At 42.4% G+C, this 27646-nt stretch overlaps 2 protein-coding genes across 3 annotated transcripts; one reads left to right on the top strand and one right to left on the bottom strand.

Moving 5' to 3' along the window:
- Positions 1-214: 214 nt before the first annotated feature.
- LOC131738022 (translation initiation factor IF-3, mitochondrial-like) lies at positions 215-3300 on the top strand. Of its 2 annotated transcripts, none has more exons than XM_059030694.1 (4): positions 215-477; positions 1127-1632; positions 2395-2507; positions 3061-3300. In XM_059030694.1, the coding sequence occupies exons 2-4, from the start codon at positions 1128-1130 to the stop codon at positions 3298-3300; spliced, it is 858 nt and encodes a 285-aa protein (XP_058886677.1). In that variant the 5' UTR covers positions 215-477; position 1127. The 2 variants fall into 2 exon arrangements, with proteins under 2 accessions (XP_058886677.1, XP_058886676.1); XM_059030693.1 differs by having other exon boundaries at positions 218-477; positions 2359-2507.
- On the bottom strand, positions 3287-8430 carry LOC117405295 (transcription factor IIIA-like). Its single transcript, XM_059030692.1, has 9 exons — positions 8223-8430; positions 7147-7247; positions 6541-6637; positions 5996-6084; positions 5675-5748; positions 5467-5547; positions 4359-4588; positions 3922-3975; positions 3287-3533 (listed from the first exon to the last, which is right to left on the bottom strand). Exons 1-9 carry the CDS (start codon positions 8424-8426, stop codon positions 3396-3398), a joined length of 1068 nt encoding a protein of 355 aa, XP_058886675.1. The 5' UTR covers positions 8427-8430; the 3' UTR covers positions 3287-3395.
- Positions 8431-27646: the final 19216 nt, after the last annotated feature.

The following is a 27646-nucleotide window of genomic DNA, read 5'->3' as shown; positions in this document are numbered from 1 at the left end:
GTAGTGTTCATTGTATCCTGGTGTATCTAACGTGTGCTCAATTGATGGTACTGGTTCATATTGTATTTTAGTTGTCTTATTTACACTCACTGTAAACTACACTGTATTTAAATATGAATCTTGCATTGTAACCCTGCACTGCCCTCTAACACGACGATTGCAGAATCCTTGTACCGCTTGTACTGTACTGTTATCAGGGGGTTGTGAAATCATCATTGTGCGACGTGCTAAAAAGAACCCACTGAGCTACGCCCCCTAGCTACGTTCAAAACAACCTTAGCATAGTGGAGACTGCTTTGCAGGTTCACAAGAAACGTAATCCAGCGTTTTTTAAGTGGAATCGCTAGATATAAAATGTTATAAATGTTAGTACCCGAGTCTGGTGGATAATAGCAACCGCTGTCTCTCTTACTACAGTCTGCTGCATACGGAGATACGCTGCTGCGTTTACTTTGTACTCGAGTTTAAATTGTTAAGGTGAGTGTTATTTACTTGAGAAAGTTCAAACAACTGAGCCACATTTTTTATTTTTAAAAATGTGAAATATACGGATGCACAAGCCAAAACGATTAAAAATACACATCCGTACAGCTACTAGCTACTTGGGTAGCAAACATAACTTTAATCCCAGGCTGTAAGGCCTCACGTATAAGGTAGTGTGGTCATTTTTATTTTTCCACTGCTGACTAACCAAAAACGTATTTGAAAAGCTTCATTTTATAGTGCAGGTAATTGTTTTACAATAAATAAATCAATCACTGGCATAACCCATGTGAAATGTGCATGCACCCGCAGTTAATGTTTGCTAAATGTATGAAAAAGTTTCAAAAACATTCAACCTATATCAGTGCAAGTATATTTTCCTATGAGTTTAATAAGACACACCTGAGCTTGTTACATAAGCACCGTGGCTAATCAAGCTCGTAGTAAACCTTGAAGGGGTGAACCTGCTCTGCAATAGGAATAGGGGTTTTATTGCCATCTCTGTAGCAGGTAGCTTGAAGCCTAATCTCCTGAAACCAAGACTGGCTCTGTGTTCCCGGTGCTTGATAAAAAATAAAAAAATAAAAAGATGTGCATCACTGGAAGTTGTTGTTGAGTGCTGTGTGTTTTCTACCTCTTTCAGAATGGCTGCTGGCTGCTTGAGGAGAGTCGTCTGCCAAGCCCTGAGAAACAAATCCAGGCTCCCAGGCTTTTTCTGTGCCCCCAGGCCCCTCAGCACATTGTCGATTCACACTTACAGGAAGGAAGCTATTAACCAGTCGAGGCTTGTTTTACCTTGCCTGAATAAAGGACCTTGGGTTGTGCATACGGGTACGCGCCCGCTCACCACAGAGGACGACGATGAGGGGGGACCAGAGGGTAAAAAGAAGAAACAGGACCCCAGAGCCAGAAAGACAATAGGAAGTGTGGGGAGGAAAATCCACCACCGCATAGTTCAGGTGATAAACGAAGACGGAGAGAACTTAGGCAACATGCACAGAGCAGACGTCATCCGAATGCTGGACGAGCGCGGGCTGAAGCTGGTGCCCCTGAGGGAGAATGCAGACCCGCCAGTATACAGACTCATGAGCGGGAAGCAGATTCACCAGGAGCAACTGAAACTCCGGGAGAAACAGAAAGCAAAAACAGGTGTGTTCTGGGGGGGTACATTCACTGTGCCCTTGACCAGACACTGTACTCTCCGCACAGGGACTGGGTACAGAGTCAGCAGTGCCATCTAGTTTGTGTGTGTTCAGACTGTTGCTGACAGGGTGCTAGTTGTCATCCTGCACTTTTGAAACTCAACCCACTCCTGATTACCTTGTTTGTTCTGGCAGGTCACTTACTATCTGTTAGCTTCAATCCAAGCTGGGCAGAAGCAGACTGTACAAGTTCTCGAGGATGCTGGCATTGCTCCAATTTGGGTTCTTAAAGACCAAGGGCTAGAATCTCAAAGCTATTTACTTTAAATTTGCATTAGCACTTGTTTTCTGAATGAAGAAAACTCCAATTCAAAGTGTAAAACAAGTAAGAAACAATGTAACATTTAATTGAAGCCCCTGACTTTAAAGTCTTAGTTGTTTCATTTCCTGTTTAGTAACTTTATTGGGTCCGTCTCTCCTTTTATGGAATTTATTTTTTTTGCTAATGACAAATTGGAGTAAATAGCCCATAGGGAGCTGTATGGGCTACTAACCGAGGTAGCGCAAGTAGGTACAACTAACTGGTGCATACAATTCTTTAGCTTCTGAAACACGTGACCCAGCATGAATACATTTTGCATGGACACATGCAACCAGAAGTAATGCTTCCTGCCTTACGTGTGAAAGTTGTGTTGATCTTCTTACTGCATTTCTAATGTCATCTTACATGCAGGGCCCACCCAAGTTAAAGAGCTGACATTTTCTTCAGATATCGCTAAACACGACCTAGAGACCAAAGTGAAACAAATCCAGCAGTGGGTCGAGAAGAGGCACCACGTTCGTTTAACTGTGCGGAAGGGCTCCGCTTCAGTGGAGAAGATGGTAAGAAAAAAAAAAACACACCCTATAGAACTAATTCATTTTGCTTCATAAAGTGAAACCTGCTGAATAATGTTAACATATTGAATTACATACCACTTTGTAGTTTTCCATATACTTATAAAAAACTCTGACATTTTGAAATGTAACATGAAATAGCAAACTATTAAGAACATAAAGTTCACAAACAAGAGGAGGCCATTCGGCCCATGTTGCTCGTTTGGTTGTTAGTAGCTTATTGATCCCAGAATCTCATCAAGCAGCTTCTTGAAGGATCCCAGGGTGTCAGCTTCAGCGACATTATGGTTTCCGGTTCTCTTTTCCCCCCCAATATCATTGTGAAGTTTCTTTGATTATATGGTGTTAAAGAAAATATTTAAAATAATGTTGATAGTTTTTGTCTCAATCCTAAAATTATAGGCAACAAAATGTAGCCATAGCTGTACTTTAGGGGAAGGAACATGTAGAGAATTGAAGGCAGTTCTGAACCCTGAGTCTTGTATTCCTGCAGCTCCCATCCCTTGTACCTTTTTTTTTTCCCCCTCCCAAACTCCAGGAAGGTTTGTTGGAAGAGATTGTTCAGAGCATGCCTGACCTAGCTACATTTGTGACAAAACCAAAGGCAGTCAAGGATGGAAGAGCAGCCATGGGTATTCTCAGACACTTGTCTGAAAAGGAACTGAACGAGTACAAAAAGCAGCTGAAACAGAAGGAGCAGGAAAGCGAAGGACCCAGACAGGAAGCCGGGGATGTTGCAAACCCAGAAAACACACAAACCAAAGTTCTGCATCAGTGAGGTTTAATAAAAGAAGAAAACTAAAAATAAAGTGATTTGCATACAACTTAAAGTTTTGTTTTTATTTATTTAAGCAGCAGCCTGTGCCTGAAGGGCTAGAAGTTCTGCTCAGAGAGGTTGGTTTTCTCTAGCATCTTGGTCATTGTGTTGGAGTTGGATTCAGGTTGACCTCTCTTGGAGGGTTTGTATCCACTGAGTCGAGATGCAAGGCTCCGTTTGGGACGTGGACGCTTCTAAAAAACACAGGAAGCAGAAGTTTAGAGCAAGATGAAGGTTTACGGTTTACTCACACCCACCAACTGCTTTGACAGACCCAGATTACCACCAGTTAGACTAATGCTAAAATCAGGGTCTGTGAAAAGTTAAGTAGCAATGGTAGTGGACCATTCCATGAAGATGGAGTTACACCATGTGTCAGCCACACAGATACGTCAACAACTTGGATAAAACTTCTGTGCATTAGACCCATAACAAATAGGGATTGCCATTAGCCAGATGTTGACACCTTAGTGTATCAAATGTACCATTTATCACATGGCCATAGTGGGTTTAAAAAAGGTCAGGGTGGCAGAAAACACTCCAGCCTCCCTCAAAATAATAAATCTGAATGGTATTGCTTACCTTTAGCTTTTGTTTTTGAGGATCATGTGCGACAGCATGACGGTCCAGACTTTGCTACAAAAACACACAGCATGATAACATTTACACATTTTGAAGTGAAGGTATCTTGCACAAAATGACTAGACTCTGGTGCTAGATAGGATTTGTTCACCAAAAAAAAAAAAAAAAAAAAAAAATTCTTTGTGCAACATCAAGATTAAAAAGTTAAGTAAAAATCAATGTTTCGGGTCTTGCACTTTAAATCAGGATTTACAAAACAAGGTATTTAAAAAAGACCAGAAGTAATTCAACGATTCAGGAACAGCAGGCAAAAAATCAATTTAAAAAAGCACTTCATACATAAACTTCTAAAAACAAACAAATCTATAAAAAGAAACCAAGTCAAGCAGACAGTTTCAGCTAGTGCCTTCTTCAGTGTACTCATTGACACTACTCACTTTCATGGCGAAGGATTTCTGGCAGTCGGGTCGCTCACATTTAAAGGGGCGCCTCTCCTCGTGGAAGGCCAGGATGTGGTTCTGCAGGTTGAAGGAAGTGGTGTAGGTCCGGTCACAGCCCTCTCTTGGACACTTGAATACAACTCTTTCAGGCAGATGAACCTTCTGGTGCTGCTTAAGGAACCAGGCATTCTTGAACTTCTTATTGCACTGGTCGCACAGGATCACGTCTACTCAAGAGCAGGAAGACAAGGCAGCGTTCTGGAAACCGTTCCCAATCATACAGAGCGGGCTGAATGTCTGCCTGAGGTACACTGGTTACAAAACTGAACTCCACACGAGAGGTTTCACAGGCTCCCCATTAGCACGAAGCTTGGGTACGTTAGTACAAGGCTTGTGCTAATCAGGGTTAGGGTCAATTCCCATTCCAACACATCAGAGCTAAATTGCAATTAGCAGAATTCTGTTAAAATGAGCGTCTCATAGTGGCAACATAATTACTTCCATTGAAGTCACTTAGTCAATTAAACTGGCTTCAGATTTAAAGCAGTTGAACAAATCAACAATTACTAGTCTCAAACATCAATTCTAATTCCTTCAAAAGGAATTGGGAATTGAACCCCGGTGTTAACTAGACTATACAGCAGCACGCTCCACCCAAGCATGACGTACCGCACAACACACTTTCATTGATTAACAACTTGCGATCACTTTATTAAACACCAATTAACTGAACCAATACAAAACAGTCCACAAAAATAAAAAAAATGCAGTTAAGTTAAAAGGTACTGTCAGATTACTTTGTTTTGAACACATTTCACTGACCGCTCAACACTGGTTTAATATCCAGTCGGTCACGAGTATGAATTAATTATTTAAGAAATAAGTTTGTGTTAAGTCTATGGAGTTCGAGAAGTTGCCCTGCCACAACTCTGAACAAACACATATGCATTATAAAATAGACAGGAAACTTAACACTGTACAATTCTGCACACATTGACTGGAGGGGATATACTGGTAAGATGCACTGAAACTTATCACAAAACCAGATGAGACAGCAGGTCTTGATTCAGCAACACTGGCACCCATCTCGATCAGTCTAGTTTACCTTGGTGGTCACTCTGGTGCTTAAGATACTCTGTCCAGGTTTTTCCGACAAAGGAACAGCCTTCCTCTTTGCAAGGATAACCTGCGGACACAAAATCATGAGTTAGCGGGTTTGAAAGCAGAACAAGGAAAGAAAGTAAAGGTGCATGGTTTTGTCTGATGTGGCAGCAGTGTTCGACTGAGAGCTCAGTATACAGATCACACTTCACCTTCATGCACCTTCTCATGGCGTTTCAGTTTGCTGGGCACTGGGAAACGCTTCTCACAGCCTTCAAAGTTACACCTGCGCAGGAAAGATGTAAAACAGCCGTTGATGTAAAAGAACCACCACACAACACACATCTATAAAACCTGCAGGATTGGAGCTCTCCAGGACCAGGGTTGGAGACACCTGAATCTACAACCTGAAATAGGCAATTCTCATTTTACCTGTTAACAACCACCCCCTCCCCCCTCTACTTTATAGAGTGGACACAACCATCTAAAGAAACTGGTTACGAGAACAAGGGCTTCTCTGTATTAATACTCACTTGAAAGGCAGGAGGTTGGTGTGTTCATACTCATGGATTTTAAGTTGGTTATTCTTCTTGAAGGACTTTCCACAGCCACTGTGCACGCACTGCAAGGGAGCAAAGTGAATTCACAGCAAGCTGTGAACCAGACCTGAAGCAGGTTTCAAACCGTTCAACTAGCAGTCATCTGTGCACTCGTCAATCAGTTAGAAACCTGATTCCTCAGGAGGGAACATCTGAAGCTGACATTTTACCTTGACATTCAAAGTGTTGGTAATGTTTGCATCGAGATTTTAAAATGTAGGTCACACCCAAACTATTTCTTCAACTTGGTCAACTATTCCTGGAATAAATACCCTTGCATCTCCCCGACAAGGGAGATGGGTACTGAGCTAAACGGCAAAGAATTCTCTTTTGCTAGGTACGCTATACCCAGTTACTGTTGCAGTGACCAAACACTAGAAAAGCAGACACCTGACCACAGGTAACATTAGCATTTTTAGTGCACATGGACTGGGACGCAGTGCTCAATGGGGCGAGACTGTAAAGGAATAGAAGCGTACCACATACAACTTGTTCTTGTTCTCGTGCTTGCGAAGCACATGCTTTTTCAAGTTGGCTTTGGTGGTGAACGTGTCTTTACAGCCATCGTGTTCACATCTGAAAGAAAGATACAAGGTGCAACAAGAATTTAAACAGCCAACACTGCCATGATTGAACAGTGGCAGAGTACTACATGTCCCCAGATTGTGTGTCCAATTACAATAACCTACTCCCAAATTCAAAGTCCTTTGAAAGAATTGAATTGATATTTTAGTAATAATTGTTGTGATTGTTCAACTATTTAATTAAAGCAGATTTAATTGACATCGATTTAAGCAATGTGTTGCCACTGTGAGAAGCTCATTAACAGAATACTGCCAATTGCAATTGATCAATGTGTTGGAATTGATTAAAAGGGAAGAGGAATTGAAACACAGGAAATAAACCCAAACCCAAGCTTACAAATCAGCTGTAGACGTCTCCAATTTTCAAAACCCTTCTCGAGGCTGGTGTTGCAATACAAGAGTCCCATCTCTCTGCTTCTCAGACATGGCCAGTGTTTTCAGCACAGTAGCTCAGTCTCCTATATTACATGAAGGCGCTGCAGATCCCAACACTGTACTTACTGAAAAGGCTTGTCTCCGCTGTGCATCAGCTGGTGTCTGGCAAGGTGGAAGTTTCTAGAGAAGCCTTTACCACAGCCTTCATGCTCACACACAAAGGGTTTCTGAAACAAGGACAGAGGATCGGTCCAAGTCCTCAACCTACTGCATTGTTCTTATTTCAGGGGGCTGGGGGTATCATGAGCAAACATGCATGTTGCCATGTTAAATCTGGATTGTATAACCCCACCTCCCTTAACACTAAAGGCAATAAAGACTAGTTTATATTGTTCACTATTGTTTGTCATCACTAATTACTTCATGCAGAATGTTTGCTATCAAATCAGTCTTTCTGCCCCATCAGTCTGATATCTGCCTGTTTGACGGTAGGCAATCTTCAACTGAATTTGCCTGGTGAATTCATTGACGTTGCATGCAAACAGTGATGGCGTGTGCTAGTAACGAGTGGAGATTAGAAGCAAACACAGAATACTTAATCACACAGCGACTTCCCGGTATGAACAAAGAAGCTCTAGAAGTATGATTAGAAGTTGTACGATTATTATTTCATTCGTTTTTGTTTTCATTAAACTCAATTAAAAGTTAGATATTTAAGAATGCAGTTTTAGAAGTGTATTTCTACAGCGCTTAAACCTAGAACGCGGTTTAAAGTAATAGAGAAAGTAGTTGTTCACTGTGCTGACATTTACTCCTTATAGAACTTAATGCAAGAGTGAAAAAAAAATTGGGTTTTGTGTGGGGGTGTGTTTTACAGGCAGTCGGATTTTAGCGGGAGGGGGAAGGGGGAAAGGATTGATTACGCTGTAACTTACCTCCCTTCCAATTTCTTATTCTTGCTATGGATTGGCTGCAAAGACAACAGGGCTAACCAGTGATTGGATAATGTTTTGTTGGGTGAGTTTTTATTGTGCCCAGGTTTCCTAGCAACTAGAATATTATTTGTGCAATAGAAAATATAAAAAAACGACTCGCAGTTAATATCTCCGAGTCACACAAGGTCGAGTCCAAGTCTCTTGCGACTCGAGTCCTACAAGTCTGATAGATAGATGGTTTAATGGAGACCTGACAGCCACTCTTACCTCCCCGGTGTGCTTGCACATGTGTGCCTGCAGCTTCCACGACTTGTTAAACGTTGCATCACAGTCCTCGAAAGAGCAAAGGAAGTTTTTAACAGGAACTTTAACAGTTTCTCCCATCACGTAACCCGCTACCGGTACTACAAAGCAGCTAGGTAACACCCAACTACTACACTCTCCCTCCATATTGGCACACGTGTGCTCCATGTATATTGGCTTTGGGACGGACTACTGGAAACTGCGGGGTAAACACCGGTCAGGTGACACAGGAAAGGAGAATGTAAGTGTGGAGAAAAAGATACAAGAACTGTTCACAATGGTTATTTATTATTAGTTACGGTAGCTTTTCAAAACTGAAAACAAAGCAGTCCTCGTTTATGTTAAACTGACCTCTAATATTTTTACAAACCTCCCCATACTTTTGTGCGAGTAAACTCGGCTAGCAGATGCTCCTCACGGACAGTTCTATGACAGATGGAAGTGGGGGTTAGCCCGCATATGTATTAGCAATTGGCAATTTGTTTGTTGGCATAACCCCCTTTGTCAACTTAGTGTAATTCTGTTTAGTTTTGCATTAATTTTATACATCTGAACGTGTTTGTTTTAGCTTCTAAATGCAACCTTATAGAACCCACGTGTTCCTGAAACACCCCTACTGTAGCTGGGTAGTTCAGATGGTCCTGCGTGGCGTCACACGCTGTCATGACAGCTGTCAGGAATAAAGCGGTGTTAATTTGCCCACCTCGGCGTTTCTACCGTTTCTTCCGTGTTTTTAGTCCTGAAATACCGGTATCTATTTCCATACAGCACACTTAAAGTAATTGTGGTATAATGCTTACAGATAATTAGCATGAACATTACCAAGGTAAAACATACGCTAAAGAACTATTGGAGATGTTGGTTTTCTTTTTTAATGTTTTAAATAACGACGGTATTAAGATCGGCCACGCTTTACAGCAATTCAATTACACCCTGTATGCTGCGCTTCCTTTGAGATGTAAAGTCTCATCTTCTGGGCGCGTAACATTATTACTGCCAGTTAGATTACAAACGCGTTGAAACTGCGCTTCGTTTTTATTCTGCATTGCAAACTTTACACTGCAGCGAACACTTTGTACTGTACACAGTGCCTGGCCCTTGTCCAAGAATAACTTGCGATTAATTAGTTAGCAGTTGCCCACTGTAACCTAGTTCAATTTCAAGTCTGAATAATACGCCCCGCGTCTTCTGACTAAACCCTTTAAACAATGACAGCTGTAGCCGAGTTGTATGAGACACGTTTCAACTGAGAGATAATGTGGGTGTCACGATGTAAATTCAGTATTTGCATTTGATTTTTTTGGCACACTGTTATTAATTTGTAAACCAGTATTGCCCTCTGGCTGCGAGCCAGCTGGGTGCAGGGCAGGGTGTATTTTGTAATGCAAATGGGTGTTAGCAATGCTGTGATTAAAACTATACATGAAATAACTGATCCCTTTGTACACGCAAGACAGGAGGGACGGGAGTAAGCCAGGCTGATGTTTCTCTGCTCTCCAGAAAGTACAGTAAGAGAATCAAGTACTCAGTACAGTAGAAATTAGTCTTCAAGGATGTTTTACAGAAATCGCCTATTTTGTATCTGAACACAGATGTAATGTATAATTCTGTTAATATAACAAGCAGGTGTACTGTCTTGAGTAATACGTGCGTTAAAAGGAATTCACCACATACATTCATCGCAGTGAACAAGCTGGAATTCCCTCATCTCAGTTAAAAAAACATTGCCCCTGCCGTTCAGCACCTGTTCTTGTTGTCTCAATTTAGTAGAAATTCTGAATAGCTCGGTTCCAGTTGACAACTTCACTTTACAGACACGTGGACAGTTTAAACTGAAACACGACTCAACAGTGCCACCAAGTGCCTGAAATTAGTATGTGCACAAACTGGAGCATTTCACTGTATTGAAACAAACAAACGAAAAAAAAAAAATCCAAGAACTCTCCATGGGGTCGATCTAGACTATAAAACAATGGAGCCCTTGCATCCCTCCTAAAGAGATTTCTATTGAACAAAACAAGGACATTTTCACAGATATTGTGTTCTGAAGTATGTATAACCCATTAGGCACAGCGATAAGCATATCAAAAACATGAGCTGGATCAAAGGGTTATTGATTTATCATTTTTTTCCCCTTTCTGTGTGAAAAACTGTTACTCTGGGAATGATCCCCCTTCCACAGGGCTAACTGGCAGATGCAGTGTTTTATGTTTAATCGTTCATGGGACATAGGAGACAGAATCTGGGGGGATTGGAGAAGTGAAGGATATATAGAAAGCCTGAATTGGTGAAGGGGGGGAGGTGCGGGTAGTCAGGCATGCCTTTGCTGTGGTTCTTGATTTATTGCATTATAAATCTTTATAATTAGCTCCTTGATAATGGCAGGGTTTAGCTGGCTCCCTGTCTGCGCTTTAGAGCTGCAAAGCCACTATTATGGAAAGCAACATGAAAGCAATCATCAGGTATGTCTAGATATTATCAGTGCTGGTTTATTAGTACCTGCAGTGGATGTCATCTACCTGCCTACCTGATTAAACCTAGGCACTGCTTTATAGGGCTGGCTGTAACTGGCAATCCTGCATGATTGCTTTCACTTTTTTTTTCCACAGTTTATTAAATAAAATCTCAGATAATCTCAGATTTATTAATAAGATGGAGCTGAGCCATCGAAGGCAGCTCTTTCAAAGGGATTACTTTAGGCATTAACAGGTACTGGAAAAAAAAAAAGTTGTATTATTTATTTATTTAGCAGAAGCCTTTATCCAAGGCGACTTACAGGTGTTAAAGGGCAGTACAGGGTTACAATGTAAGTTCAATATTTAATACAGTATAGTGCAAATTATACTACTAAAGTATAATATGAAATAAGATGCAACAATTAGGATTATAACAATTTATATCTACAATGACATAGTAGTGGTGCAATAGTGCAAGTATAGTGCATCAGCTGAGGATCCAGTAACGTGGTGCTGAGGTCAGGTGAATACAGAGCACTGTAGGAGGGGTGGATCAGTGCAGTCTGAACAGGGGTCTTGAGGAGGCGGAGGGAGGCAGTGAGAGACGGGGCAGTCATGACGTTTGTTAGATAATGAGTAAACCTACATCTTCATGTGCGTCTAGTCAGATCAGCTAGAAGTAGAAACTGAAGGGAGTACAAGCTATAGAGGAAAGTCCAAAAAGAAACTCAGAATCACCTCTCATTGTACCAGGATCTGGATATTATCTGGTTGTGTGACGCGGACCCCCTAGGTTCTGTTAATGACCCGGTTGGAACCAGGATCTGGGCTATTCAGACTGTAAAAAGGAGAGGATATTTTTATTTTACATAAATAACCTCAGGTCCTCCAGCACTGAAAACGCAGGTACTGTTTGTCAATAATTAACATCGCAAACAGTTGCAAAACACCAGAGCAAACAAGACCGCTGAGGCAATCACTAGCCAGTGGAAAAATATCACCTTTTACCTGACGTCAGCATGGCAAAGATTCAGTAAGGTAAACATTGTTGAGTTGCGATAGTCCAATCCCCTGCTATCTGCAGGTGAGTGGGGTGAGCCCTACCCGCTGTGCTGTCATTATAAACTCCTCCACCTCCTGGCCAGACTCCCTGGCTCTTAACACCACCAGGTGGGGTGGGGGGGCACGCTGTTTGCAGGAGTGTGAGTCAGAGCGCTGGGGTTTCTCATTAACAGAGAAGCTCAGTGAAGGCCACATAGATTACTGACAACACCTGCCCCCGAGCAATGGGGGCATTGTGTTTCTGCACCTTAACCCACCTACAGGTAAAAGAGAGGTGGCTGAAGCAAAGTTCCTCTTATCTCATGTGCGGGTAATCTGGTCTCGTTTCTACTGCTGGAGACACACAGACAGTGCGTACCGTGCATGCGTTACTCCAACCTGACCGATAGTTTGGTTTGGAGCTGGCGAGGTTTCTCCCGACTCTCTGTCTGTACTGTGTGTTCATTGAGAGCAGTGCTGTGCAGTGTTCTTGGATGGAAGAGCCATATCGAGCTATACAAAGCAAAAGTTTTTTTTTAATTGTTTTGTTTTTTATCTGCAGTGTTTTTGTGTTTCACGTTTAAACACTTACAGTGTTTGTTTTGGCACTTTGATTTACTTCCGCCAAAAATCTACTGAATGTCCAGCCTTTGAGAAGGTTTCTTGAAATGCAAACTTGATTTAATTCATTTAAAAAACCAGCCCTGACCAAACGTTCCTTAAAACAGTCCTTTAGATGTCATGAATAGGCCCCAGATCTCTTTATTATAATGAGCTGTAGAATATAGAAAGAGAGAGAGGAAGAGTAATTGATTGAAGTAATGGACTGCTCTTTCTCGTGATTGGTGAGTATCCTGTTATCCAAATGATTTAGATTAAGTGCTATCTCTTTATATCTCTACATACCAGCCCCTGTTTTATCATGTTGATGATGATGTTGTTTTGCATGTAGAAACAAACTGAGGTCTGCTTTGCGCTCCCTTTAAGAACCGTGCCCAAAAAATGTACATAACTAACTACTGTGGTGTCAAGCCAGCACCTGCATACAAATGTCTTATTCCCATATGCAAATACCTCCCGAGTCAAAGGCTAATGGCATCCCACTGGCCATGACCAATCGGCTCCCCGGCAGGGAGTGAGCGATGTCACCGCCTGGTGGTGCTGCACACCCACGTGCACGGAGTACATGTTCGTATAGGAAGATATGTAGCACATGGGTAGCTTGTCATGCACTGCAATGTGAATACACATGTCCTGTACGTGTTACTGCCCTGTTCACAAGGCCCCCATTCAGGTTACGTTACATGCTATGATGATCACAAGCCATGCTCACTCACGCGATCACATCGCACAAGGAGCCCAGTCACATGCTGCCTGGCCATCATTAGTCCATATTAATACAATAAGTGTCACATCCAATTATATGGAGAAGATAATAGACTCTCACACTGGTGATGTGAGTCTCTTAGGATTTGCCTGTGCTGGTACAAAGCATTACCATATATCCCCTATATAAAGAGTCTGAGTGTGCATTAGTGGTACCCAGGGGACTAAATTGCTTATATTGAGCTTTTCTAGTCATATATTAGAAAGGGGTTTTTTTTTTTTTTTTTTTTTTATGATCTGAACCATTGGAGATCCAAACTCAGACCCTGAGATATTTCAGAAGTCAAACTCATCAGGATTAATACACAGAGCAGTGATATTTAAATCTGCTCATCTAATCTAGTCCTCATCCACAAAGTGTGTTCTCTTATATTAGAACAGTTTCATCCACTCCAGAGGAAATATAATTAGGGTCACCAGTCCATTTGAATACTTTGTTAAAACCCACCACCTGATATCAGGTTGGCCCACGTTTTGAGATGTCTGGAGGTTTTTTATTAGGTGTCTTGTGGTCCATTTCCCCAGGAATATCACAAGCAACAAGGTGAACGAGGCAGGTAGAGGATGAGTCTCAGGAGTGGAAACAAATGAAGAACAAGGAGCCACAATGATTCCAGATATATGACTTGATTCAATCTCTGAACACTATTTCTCTTCTCTTTCATTAGATTTCTCACTCAGGTCCTCCTTAGACAGCTGTGGCTCAAACCGTTCTCCCATTCCTATTCCACTTCGAAAGTCCGTAACCTCTCAACTTTGCCTCACTTCTCTCTTTCCCCCCTTTTCGCAAGTGCCCACCTCTTGTGTGAAGACAATGGTATGTTTCTGAATGCATATTATCGACATCAAAGACCAGAGAGTAGCCACCACACCCCTGGCTTTGTGGCTGGGAAGCCCTGTCACACTCGATTTGTCTGAATGGGTGCTGATTGGCAGTTGACAACTTGCACCCACAGTCAAAAGGTGTTCACAGAGGCAAGGCCAAGCTTCCTGTTTTGATCTTTTGTCAGCGTTGACTCCATTACAATTTCAGTTAATGAATTAGGATGGGAAGAAACTGCATTCAATTCAGTGCTGTAGTCCTAAATCTGAAGGTCTTCTTCAGCATCTGTGGCCTTCTCTAAGAAGCAGTTTGTAATAGAAGTTCCTAATGCTCTTTTCATTGCATCAAGAGGACTGCTGACTGAATCAGACAGGTGTGTGGGAGAGGTGAGTCACGTCACTTGGCCTCCCTATTATGCGAGTTCTGGCTCGACTACGCCGATGATTCAATGAACTTTCTTTTTCTGTGAACTTCGCAGTTTTAATTCCACGCCTGTTCATGATGAAGTATGTGTATTCACAAGATGTTTTCTTCATATTAGTTCAATATGATTTCATTACGAAACCGTGGGACACATTTTCAAAGCTGTTCCTCCAGTCTTTAACTAACTCCTGTTTTTGGGTCTTCTTGTGTATATCACTTTACATGAACACCATTGGGGTGGCCACACAGTAATTAGTGACACAGTGGTCAGACAGGAGATTGTGTAGTTAATGCAATGGAATACAATACAATTTGCTTTTATATAGCGGTCTTCATGTGGAGTCTCCCAGGGGGCTTTACAATAAAAAAACAAACTATAAAAGAAATAAGCCACTGGCCACTCAGTCCAGCTCTAAAATAAGCCAACGCAAACAGACATGCTTTTACATGTGATATAAGAGACTGGACTGTGCCAGCGTTCCTGATCTGACTTGGGACGGAGTTAGCAGAGCAACCAAAGACCATCGCTCCTCCTGATTGTAGATGACTTCTAGGAACAGCAAACAGTGCAGCCTTCGCTGATCTCCAGGTGCGACTCGGAGCCTAAGGGACCAACATAACATAACGTAGCAAAAACGTGTTTAATTACAAAATGGAAACGTTGCCAGATGGCATTGTGTTCGCCTTTGTTTTCCTCTTGTTCACTTGCCAACAGTGACGCCCCCAATGAGCTGATGTTTGAGATGAGGTTACACTAGCTTGCTGAGGAACCTGATATGATTTGCATTGATAATGTAAATGGGTAAGACCTGTCATACTGCAGGTGGGACGAATACATGTTAAAATATCATTGTCTCCCATGCAGTACCATTTTGTAAGTGACGCACCAGTTTCAGTCTCCTTGTTGTGGTTAAATAAAGTTTTGTTTAGCTCAGTGGTTCTCAATCCTGGTCCTGGGGGACCACTGCCCTGCTGGTTTTTGTTCCAACCAAGTGCTCAATTACATCATTGGACCCTTAATTGAACTAATTTGCCTAATCTGAGCTTTTTAATTATTTTAAGCAGATGGAGATTTCGATTTAGGTATACACTTGTATAAGGAACTTAAATTCTCCAACTTTTTATAAGCTACACTATTTAAAAAGTCAAATTAAGCTAATTATTAGTTCAATTAAGGGTTCAATTAAGTAACTGAGAGCTTGGTTGGAACAAAACCCAGCAGGGCAGTGGTTCCCCAGGACCAGGATTGAGAACCACTGGTCTAGCTGATACAGGAACAGAGATGCGATGCAATTTAGTGTAGCAAAGCGGACTGAAATTCAGCACGCTCTCATGTGGCCCTTAACTCAAGATCAGTGGTGAGGTAGACACTAGATTAATCCATCAAAGTACCTTTACTGGTATTTACTAGAGCAAAATAAAGCAGTTTCTATGAGTTTTTTTTTTTTTTTTTTTTTTTACAATAATAATAATAATAATAATAATAATAATAATAATAATAATAAGAGGAGTCGTGTTTTCTCGTTTAAATGAGGGTGTGTGTGTGTGTGTGTGTGTGTGTGTGTGTGTGTGTGTACAAACCTCTTAGTTTGGGAAGACACAGCTACAATACCCCCTGTTCCTGCCAACACCAGACGCTGGCTCTGGAAGGGGTGCAGTGGGGTAGCACAGATCTTTCTGACGGCTGCTCCCAGCGCGGACCACAGGCACAGGACTAATCACATTAGCATTAGAGTAAAGAGATGGGAAGTAGACGGAGCGATGAAGGCTGGGAGCAAGGCGAGACTAATCTCATTAAGGGCAAGCAAAGAGGGACGCTACTCTTACATTGCAGCTGAGAAATTCTTGATTTTCCCAGGAATGGGTTCACCTGTATGTTAACACACAAAGTTGACCTTTTGATGGTTATTAATGTGGACAATCGCGCCTGGTGTGTACCAATGGGTTTCTGCGGCCCTGCTTAGGGTCGGTATTTAAAAAGGCTGAAACAGGAATTCCTTGAGATATTCTTTTATGCTGCAGCAAAACGGCCTTTAAATCCTGACGTACAAGCCATTTGGACAGGGAAAGTAAGCAAAGGGGTGTACAAACGCATAATGCGTGCTTTACTTCCCATTGTAAGCGCACCCGAGTTCAACCATAATAAAACGTTAGCAACCAGCATTAAACATGCGATATAATCCGGACCCTACTCAATACACCGATGGCGGGAAAGACCATTTTTCATAGTCATTTTTCTCAATACTTAAAGACTGTTAACGAGATGTGTTTGTTTATGCATAAGAGAGGCCAGCCGCCGTTTTTATTACGTGTGTAGATTCCCGTCATCCCTTAGCAACGACGAGACAATAAGCAGTCCGTTTTAATTCATCAGTTTGCCACTTAATCAAGCCATATATTTTGCTCTTCTCTTTTGATAATTAGGCGAAGTTGCACGGTTTGTTAATGGCGTGCCATGAAGTTTTTTAAAGTATGGTCTGAGTTCAGCCCTGAGCTGCACTGTGGACGACCGTGCAGTGTATCCAACGCATTCTATACAATTAGCAAACACTGAAAAAAAATGTTGGTTTATATTTGAATATAGAAGCACATTTGGTGTTGTGTGTTCTTACGGTGTTTGTAGTCATTGAGAGCACTGGGGTCTGACGCTCCCATTCTGAGTAAGTAAGTATCATTTCTCTCTAGATCTCTTTACCTGGTTTTGAGCTTGCTTTGAGTTTACCAGGAGAATCCTAACTGCCCAGCACTGAGCACACTTCCTCATGCCATTCAAACCATGTGACAATATGACATTTCAACTCTGCTGGTCCCACCTGTATTTTTCGAGAAGGTGAGTAAGTAGGATTGCACATGACGTTAGGATTTTGCCAACAAACACAACATATTGTGTGAACAGAACCCAGAATCAACTGCAAACGGGCATAAACAGACCCCCTTACCTTACCTTATTGCGACTAATACTGTGTTTGGAGTTGCAGTGTTTGGACTTAGATACCGGCCATAGATACAGGCTAGGATATAAACAAGAAATACAATTTAAAAAGCCCACAATAATTCAGTAATTTCAGGCAGCGTGAAAATGAAAGGGGACAAAAAAAAAGTATGCTATTTAATAAAACCATAACTCAAAACTCAACCAAATCTGAACTGATCATGAACAGGTCCAGGGTCGATAAAAGCACTGAAGGCATCATTAATTAAAGATTGCTTTCAGTGAGCTCATTGTTAATTGATGTTAGGTCGTTTGTAATGACATTGTTATTAATGGAATTTAAAATAAAGCAGCATCCCAGATTGCATGGTGTTTTTACAATGTGGGCTTCGATAAATTCAGACCAACAAACCCATTTGACCCTATAGGAAGACAGTTCCAAATATCTGACAGCATATCATTGACTAAAACAGATTGCTGAAAGAGGGGGGAGAGAGATAGAGGCTCTGCAGTGTTCATAATCCTTATTGAGCATGCTCCTTATCTAATAAACGAGATGAAGGCTTGTAATCTGAGGTTAGGGGCTGAGCTGCAGATTGACCAGCGTTACAAATCAATCTCACCTCCAGCCTCTCTATTGCTTTGTTAATCAGTGAGCTCTGATATCACACTGTTAGGCTGTCGTGGAGAGCAGCCAGCGAGCCAATTGCTCTGCATTCATTCACCTGCTTACAGATTCATTCAGAGTTTCTTCTACATATTAAACATGTTCTGCCATCACAGAGAACACTCTCCGATAAGACAGTGGCCTGTCGTAGCTGAGGGCTTGGCAGACAATAGCAGAGATGACACCAGATGAGCTGGTTAATGCAATAGCTATGTATTCTTATATTCACTGGGACTCCAAAATCCAAACACATTGTGCTTTACTGCAGATTGCTTCTATACAGTTTGGGATCAGGATGTAGATGCAGCTGATACTACAGTGGATCTCATAGATACAGCTGGGAGGTGTGTATATGGGCTGCTTTGAACTAAGCACGCATCAAAAACACCATTCAGACATCGCTAAAGATTGGTATTTAGGGTAATTCCCCCTTTTTTAAATAACTAATTTATATGGGGTTTGTGATTATTTTTGTAATAGAATTGGCTAAGATCTCTGTACCTAAGTATCATTTAAGAAATCTGTCTTCTGGATATCCATAAGTAAATCACGAGGCTACTCTCAGCCAATCATAACAGCAGGTTTCTGAACATTACAGTGCATCTTATTTTGCCCTAGGAGTTGCCTTGTGCACTGTAGACTTCCATATGAAGACAAGGACAACAGCATTAACTATGCATTGTGTTCTTTTCAGGAATCCATTATTTATAATAAGTTCATATGTAAAGATGACTCTGGTTTCATATGGTGTAAGAGTGTCTTCTCATTCCACACTTTGAGTTCAGCTTCACTTCAGAGTCCTCCTGCCCCCCCCCCCCCCCCCCCCAAACGAGACACTCCTGTACCATAGGAGACGGGCTCACATGTACAGCACATATTAACTTCCAATATGTGAGAACTGACTGTGTGAACTGCAGCCTGCAGCTTGCATCTCCTAATCAATTGAAATCAGTCCAATGAAATGAATATGGCCTGGGTTACATACATCTGTTCCTTCTCTGTAGCCTTTTGTATACAGGGGCTGAGACTGGGAGCACATCAAAGTCCTCAACTGATAAGGACAGGGACATGCCTGCCTCTTTCACTTACCATTTGGATTAATTGATCAGAGTCTCATTGCTCCTCTGTGCTGCCACCCTAGCCCTGTAATACATCTAACCCAGCCCACGGCCTTCCAGTCACATGTGGACTGCCCTCATTACACTTGCAATGCAGAGTATTGTGAAAACACTAGTTCTAGCCTCGGACTGTCCCTTGACTTTTGGACTGATAATATTTTTTTTTTCTGTTTGAACCACCATGGCTCCACCTTCTCCAGAATCACACTGGAATCTGAAATTCAGACTGCCAACCATTGCAGAGCTGTCTGACTACAGGGGGTAAATTTCCAAATGGATTCCTACAGTCTTTAAATAACTATATTTTTTAACACATTTTAATGTTAGAATTCTGTGAAACTTGAGCGTGCTGAAGAGATGTTGAATTAGATTGCTTTGTTGTTTTACCTCGTTTTGGAAAACTAGCACACAGGCAGATTTTAAATTGCAATTTTAAAATCAGATTTGTCAGCTGGTACAGCTGTCGGATAGAGGATCAGCCAGCACTGTTTTGAGTTTGCTATGTGCATGTTGTTTCCATTCTGAAGCAGATACAGGATCAGCCAGCACTGTTTTGAGTTTGCTATGTGCATGCTGTTTCCATTCTGAAGCAGATACAGGATCAGCCAGCACTGTTTTGAGTTTGCTATGTGCATGCTGTTTCCATTCTGAAGCTGATGGTACTGACTGCTAATAAAAGATAAATGTGGCTATGCTGCAGTAAAAGTACTGAAGGAAATGATGGGTCAGTAACCGGTTGCAGAAAACCCCTTCAATATGAAGTTGAAATGTGCACTTAAGATAAATCACCTGTGTCTTATGTATTGATTTCCATGATTTGCCATTTCCAAAAAATGAACCTGAAGCATTGGAATTGGAAAGTGTGGTAAAGAAAACTGCAAAGGGTACATTTGCCAACAGCAGCCCTTCCTCTGTGAAGAGGTGTGTTTTAGCACTCATTAACAGAAGATGGTGGACAAAGACATTTAGCTTGGTATTGGGTGTCAAAATGCCGGTCGATCGCTAACAGTTTTTTTTTTTTTCAATAAAATCTGTTTGACTTTCAGTCATTTATTTTATCAAGTGATGGAAATGGGAAGCCACGAATTACAAAGCTGGTAAATCCATAACTAGCAAGCTAAATAATCAAATAGAGCTGCATTATGTGGAACGGAAAGAACTTAACCCCCCCAGTGACCTCATGCAGGAAGCGTCAGGTGTATTTCATACACAGACACCTCGTTTCCATGAACACAGATTGACCGCCAATCCGAGCTGATCCAGGTTCTCGCGCATTCTCCCGCATTGCTCCTGAACTCCCATTGCTAGTGTACCCGAGTTGAGTTTTAAAGGGATGTTGGCGGTTCTTTCCCAGCATGCCTTTGCGGCTAAGGTTGCATTCATTTTCTTACAAAACCGAAAGGATGGACAGTATTTCTTTGCTTCCGATAATCTGAACAATTCTTCGGAGCTTTTTGTTACAAAAAAAACCCAATACTAGAATATTAAATGTCTACGGCCACTCGTCACTTGATTGGTCAGTGCTGTGACGTACTTCCACCCATCCCACCTTGGGAAAGGGTCCAAAAAAAAATCAGGGCAGCTGGGATTGGTAGCCTGTGTGCGTTGGCTAAGCGAACATGGAAATGCAGTATCAGGGGCAGCAGGGGTTCAACCCGGGTTGAGTGGGGCGTGGAAACGAGGTATATTTGATACACAGACAGGCCTGATCTCGTGGCATTATGGAAAAGACACGCACGTTCGCTTCACTTCGGTCAATGGGGTTTACACAGAACAGGAACCTCCATTGCACAAGGCGTGTGAAGATACAAGCCCCTGGCTCTCTGTCGCTCAGCTGGGCTGCTGCTAAACACAGATATTGACATGTGCGATGGCCTGCTAATTCATGACTGGCTTTAGATAAACAAGAATGGCCTACTCCTACTGCTTTCACGGTGCCGAGCAGGGTTCGTTTATCTGTTTATGTGTTTCTGAAGAGGCAGAATCAGTTTGTCTGCCTTGATTAATTGGCGTGACTAAAGTGCTCGCCTGGCGCTGTTTTCGGGCACCGATTTGTTCTTGCGACTCCCGGATGGATGATCTGTTTGGCAGGGTCAGGATCTCTCCTATTAGCTGCGTACAGAACAGGTGAGTGGCTTGTGGAGAGGGCCGTGTTTGCTGACACGGGGCTGAGCAAACAAGGAGCTTTCCTTCAGCGCGACATCAACAGCTGCCTGGTATCAGCAGCCTGTCTGGGTAATGGAAGCACAGTGTGCAGAGCAAACTGACTTTAATTTGGGCAAATATTGTGTAAAGTACTGCGCTGGGGTTGGGAAGAGCAAATGTTTGCCTGGTATTAACTTGACAATTCGGCATTATTTAGAAACAGGAGGAACACAAACATCGATAAGGAGTGAGCTGCCAATACTCAAGCATGTCTGCTGTCTAAGTAACCATTAACCTGTTTCCCCCTTCAACATCCAGTGATAATACCACACTGGCGCTATACTTACTGATGCATTTCTTACATAGTGTGCAGAGTGTTGCAGGGGGGACAGGTTAATGGTTACACTCTGGTGTTTTCAATAATCACAGGATGTGAGGACTGAAACAGAACATTGATCTACAATTTCCAACCTGATACTTCTTTCTTTCTTTTTTTTTTTTTTTTTTAAATTTAGTCGTTGCCAATCAGTTTTTATTATTTTCTCCCCAATTTGAAATGCCCAATTATTTTTAGGCTCAGCTCACCGCTACCACCCCTGTGCTGACTCGGGAGTTACAGAAGATGAACACACGCTGTCCTCCGAAGCGTGTGCCGTCAGCCGCTTCTTTACACACTGCAGACTCACCGTGCAGCCGCCTCAGAGCTACAGCGTCAGAGGACAACGCAGCTCTGGGCAGCTTATAGGCAAGTCCGCAGGCGCCCGGCCAGACTACAGGGGTCGCTGGTGCGCGGCGAGCCGAGGACACCCTGGCCGACCTAACCCTCCCTCCCCCTGGACGACGCTCGGCCAATTGAGCGCCACCCCCTCGGAGCTCCCGTCCACGGTCGGTTGTGGAATAGCCTGGACTCGAACCGGCGACGTCCAGGCTATAGAGCGCATCATGCACTCTAGTGAGTGCTTTCACTGGATGCGCCACTCGGGAGCCCCACTTTCTTTTTCTTTCTTTCTTTCTTTCTTTCTTTCTTTTTTTCTCCAGTTTTAGGTGAAATGAAGTGAGGAATCTGTGGTTGGTATCTTTGGTTAACATTGTATCTAATACCCCTTCTCCACTGGCACATCCCAGCGGTAAGGGCTCCAGGCCCCAGGCTCCACTCCGACTGAGAACCAAACCGTGATGCTCTGACCTCACGCAACTCATCTGAATGTGGCTCGGAGGGGAGCAGGGCCAGGGGCTGGGGAATGATTTGTGTCATTGCTTCAGTCAGCGCTGTCGAGGAAGACAAACAGCATGGCGCGCAGCGAGAACCATTCTTCCCCTCTGCCTAATCAGTTGTGTTCAGTAATACATCAAGAACAAAAACACATCCATGGTCTCTGGAGCAGTCATTCTCAGCTCAATGCAGCGCCTCTCCATGCCGCATCGTCTACATGTGACTCGACGCGTTCATTGCGTGTGACGTCAGTCTGGTCTGAGAGTAGGTACAGAGCTTGTGTCCAATTGCCTCATCTCACCAGCAGGGGTCAGCATTTCCTTCCATTCGTCCTGTTTTGGGAAGCATTGGCATATGTGGGACAGAGCTGACTGAAAACGAGGAAAGCAAAGATATACCCTGAGAGTGGAATGAGTGAAGAACCGCCGTCAGGCTTTTAAATCAATCGATTGGATCGTAACATAACAAAGTAAACAATAAGTACAAAACATGTAAAAATCCGTTTAAAAATCAAGACTGCCTTGGTCCTGGCAATGTTTAGCTGAATTTGAAATTTGCTGGTAGTGCATAAGAACACAAGAACATAAGAACACTTAGGAACGAGAGGAGGCCATTCAGCTCATCAATGCTCGTCTGATTGATCACAAACCTTTGTCAAGCTGGGTCCTAAAGTATCCAAGTGATTCTGCCTCAACAGCATGACTAGGTAACCCATTCCATACCCAAACATGAGCCTGCCCCCTCTGAGGGGTTTGGTAGTTCACAGATGTGTGAGCAGGTATAGGGCAGCAGGGAAGTAGCGAGGGTTACACAGCACTGTAGGCTTTGATTGAATCTGGTAGTGGATTATTCAAATGTTACACAGTAAAATACACCTATAAGACAGTAAAATACACCTATAAGACAGTAAAATACTCATATAGGTCAGTAAAATACACATATAAGACAGTAAAATACACATATAAGACAGTAAAATACTCATATAGGTCAGTAAAATACACATATAAGACAGTAAAATACTCATATCGGACAGTAAAATACACCTATAAGACAGTAAAATACTCATATAAGGTATTTTTTCTCCTTTTGACAAAGCACACTGATGGTGCCTCATAAGCACACAGCTGGTCTTTGATGGAAAGAAAGAAAGAAAGAAAGAAAGAAAGAAAGAAAGAAAGAAAGAAAGAAAGAAAGAAAGAAAGAAAGAGTTTGTGGCAGAAAGCCTCCTGCCACCTCGCTGGATGCAGAGGCACTCCGTGTAATGGTGTATGCTGCCCTCTAGTGACTGAACCTGGAAAACCAGATGATAGATTCGTCATTTCTGACTTGATGACATTGGATTGAAATCATTGAAGAATACACTAAGCAGGGAGTCTGAAATACTTTTAAAGCAAACTTCGAAGCGTGTATTAGTTGTTCCCATGATTCTTTATTGTGTCACACTTGATCAGTCTGGAAGGAGAGTATGGAAGAGAAAGCCGTCTGATTGGGTCAGTTTGTGATTGCCATGCGTCGTACTTTTAAACTTACTTTGCTTCCTGCCGTGGCATAGCCAAAGCTTCACCAAACACACTTCATCCAAATCTTCAGAAACCTTCACAGATTTCAACAGCAATCAAAAGCAACACTGTAAGAACAAAAGTTGAGTTCAAGAATTAAACATAATTAAACATTTGAGGATTGATATACATTACACTCTTGGACGTCTAAAGTATATTTTCAAACATTTAAAAATGAACACTAAGGTGCATTTGAATAGTTTTTATGATTTATGTGTGACAGTCTGAATGGGAAAACCTTCTGCGTGGTAAGTGTACCTGTCACCAGGGCTCCTGTTTACATAGCGGAGAGGTGCACACTGCTGCTTACAGACTCTACAGTCAATCCTTGTCACGAAGGAGGTATCCGAGGGCTCATTGTACCTGGGCAGGCCAGCCTCTTTTCCAGGTATTACCCATAACCCCCTGTGGATAGCAGCGTCAGGGCCCTGTCAGTCTCGGCTGCTTTTTTTCTCCACTGATGACACTGCTCTTGCTTAAACTGGGCCCTGGTTGTCTGCAGTTTGGTGATGGGCGAGGCCCAGGCCCCAGGGGTTGTGCATCCAGTATATCAGGGTGCGTTCCCAGTTAGAAATCCCAGCAGTACTCCTTTTCAACTGGCCATGCTGGTTCCACAGACTGCAATGCTGGTTGAAGAGATGGTTGTGTTGGTTTAAGAAAAAAACAAAACCATTCAAATTGACTGTAACTTTCTAAAGGCAGCATTGATATGTATACAGGAATAACTCAACAGCATTGCTTTAAACATGAGCTGGGTTTTGTGTACCAGCTGCAGTACGCAGTATAAATCAGTAAACATTCATTTCAGTTCATCCTCACATCAGCAGTTGCTGCAACAAAGGGCTGGATTTCTTGTTTTTTTACATTAGCATAAATAATTGAAGCAAACCATTCTGTATTTTTCCGTTGTGATGTTTTCCGTTTGCTTTTCCTCCAGTTTGCATTGCATTTGTAATTACAGTTTGGCAACGTGTAAGTTTCAATGCCAAATGTATCCTCGCTGTCACTGATTTCTCATTTTTTCATTTGTTTAATCGAACAAAGTGTGTGCTCCATTTATATTAATGTAAAAACCTTTATATGTGTTTGAATAAAAGTTAAGTGAAACACACATTAGCTTGCTTGCATAATGTCGTTTCTTTTTCGGCTTTGGAGAGGTGCCTCATAAAATCAGCAGGTGGCGCTAATATCCTATGGCAGAAAAAACAATTCTCACCGTTTACTGCCTGTAGAGACACGTGGGGAAGCTACATTACCCGCAAGGTTGAGTCTAGTTCCTGTAAGAGGAAAGGACCCAGGGGAGGGACGAGAGTGTGGTTTCTACCGAGGGACTGCTGTGATACCAGCGATGTGTGTTCTTTTAAACATTCCCCCACCCCCACCAAACTGAATACAACTCTGAGACAACACTGCCTTTATCTCTGCTCCACCTGGGCAGGGCTTCTCAAACCCGATCCTGGGGACCCCCTGTGTCTGCTGGTTTCCATTCCAACTGAGCACAACTGAGCACTTTCATTCCAACTGAACTAAACCCTTAATTGAACTGATCATTTGCTTAATTAGACTTTTTTAATTGATTTCAGCCCTTAAACAGTTGCATGATAAGAAAAGTTTAGGAATTATTTTCTCAAATAATACTAAGATAAGGACTGATTTCATACCTGAGCCAGGTAAGAAACAAGCGCTGGTTTTATTAGATGTCGATAAAGTGATTCTTAAATTGTACTTATTAAAGAAAAAACAAGCCTGTAGCCCCACCCTCACACCGACACGCTTTCTACACCCTTGGGTATTGTAAGGTGTTTTACAGCCAATGAAATGCACACGCTTCAGTGAAACACTGCGGCAATGCACATAGTGTTTTGGAATTTGCAGACACGCATTTCAAAACAAATTATTAATGAATGGCATTTCTCCTTTTTTTTGTGCGATTGCAAGACTGAGCCTGAGTGGAGATGGAATCAGACCGATGAAACTCCGATTCCAAAGCGTTATCTCCAAATCCTGCATATCTCAGCAACCACACCCAGACTCCCAATCTCTCTGCATTGTTCAGAGATCTGGGAATAGATGGCCTTCAGAGATACCTTTGGGGTTTAACAGCAAGGAGCCCTTCAAACACCTCTTTACACGCTGCTCTGCGTGTGCAGCTTCAAGTTATTCCTTCAAACACCTCTTACACGCTGCTCTGCGTGTGCAGCTTCAAGTTATTCCTTCAAACTCCTCTTTACACTCTGCTCTGCGTGTGCAGCTTCAAGTTATTCCTTCAAACACCTCTTTACACTCTGCTCTGCATGTGCAGCTTCAAGTTATTCCTTCAAACACCTCTTTACACTCTGCTCTGCGTGTGCAGCTTCAAGTTATTCCCATCATTTACTGGCTGCACCATTAGCACTTTATTCCACATCATTAGTTTTTTTTAGCATTTTAGTTTAAAGGTCCAGCAAATTCCTAACTGCAGTAAAGTTTATTGTGCCATTGTTTTTTATTCATAGTAACAACATTATATTATTTATAACCAGCTTGATACCACATTCATACATGCGTTATTAATTATTGATAGCAGATTTGTTAACTAAAATGTTCTCAAATCTTGATGGTGTAAATGGTGTAAATGTATCAGGGGGTTGTGCTTTATGAATATGCCCCATAGATCAGAGTGATAATAGCTGGGTCTTGCATCCCAGCCTGAGTTATTTAGAATTTACACACGGTCACATTCACAATACAAGGCCCCTGTGCATGTGGGTCCCAGGCTTCTTGTTATAAGACGCCAGAGTGCCAGATTATTCCTGATACACACAAGTCATTCACAGCTCAAACTGACATTATCTGCGCATTTGGGTGAGGAGGCAGCCCCACTCCCCACATTGTGCGTGGGAAGGATGCTTAATCACAATAGACAGGTGTTTATTCACAGCATGGTCATACAAATAGGATGGGCTGCCTGTCTGTGAATACTAAACGCTGGCTTGAAAGGGGGCTGTTATAATGAAGTCAATGAGGTCTTCATTAACTCAGTAGCATTGTATAAAAACATCTCTACGAAGCCCTTCTTAGTATGTGTGCTAAAAAAAAATGTTACCTTTGTATTGAACCATCCCCATGTCTTGCATTTTTCCAAGCAGAAATCTGTCAGCACTCTTAGGCCTCTTGAAAAGAACTAGCGTAAGCTAACGCTATGAGATTCTATAGAAGAACAGGCGTGGCCAGGCGTGCAACAAACAAAGCACTGATTGCCTGCTGCCTAAAGCTGTCTAATGTGGCACAGACGCATGAAAAAGAGCTTGAATGGCTATATGACGAAGACAGATACACATGCCTTTGTATAGCAAGCCAGAACGCTGCTTGGAGCTCGTATTGGGTTTGATGCTGAGCGCTGTGCTGTTGATGTGAAGGTCACTGGGTTATTAATAGCAGGTCTGCGCGCTTCTTAACTGGTTCCCTTTCCACGTGGGAAACAGTGAAGCCGAACCCCCAAGGACACTGCCGGCTTGTGCTTGATTATTTGTTTCTTCCAGGTTTTTACGTTGTATCGTCAGGCTCATCAAATACCACAGCTTTGTGACTCGAGCCCGTTCACATTTGATATCCACAATTATTCTGAAGCCACTGCTAGACTTTT

This window comes from Acipenser ruthenus, chromosome 9 (assembly GCF_902713425.1).
Source record: "Acipenser ruthenus chromosome 9, fAciRut3.2 maternal haplotype, whole genome shotgun sequence".
NCBI classification, from domain to species: domain Eukaryota; kingdom Metazoa; phylum Chordata; class Actinopteri; order Acipenseriformes; family Acipenseridae; genus Acipenser; species Acipenser ruthenus.
Note: the sequence above shows the minus strand (reverse complement) of the source record. Positions and strands in the feature narration are given on the sequence as shown.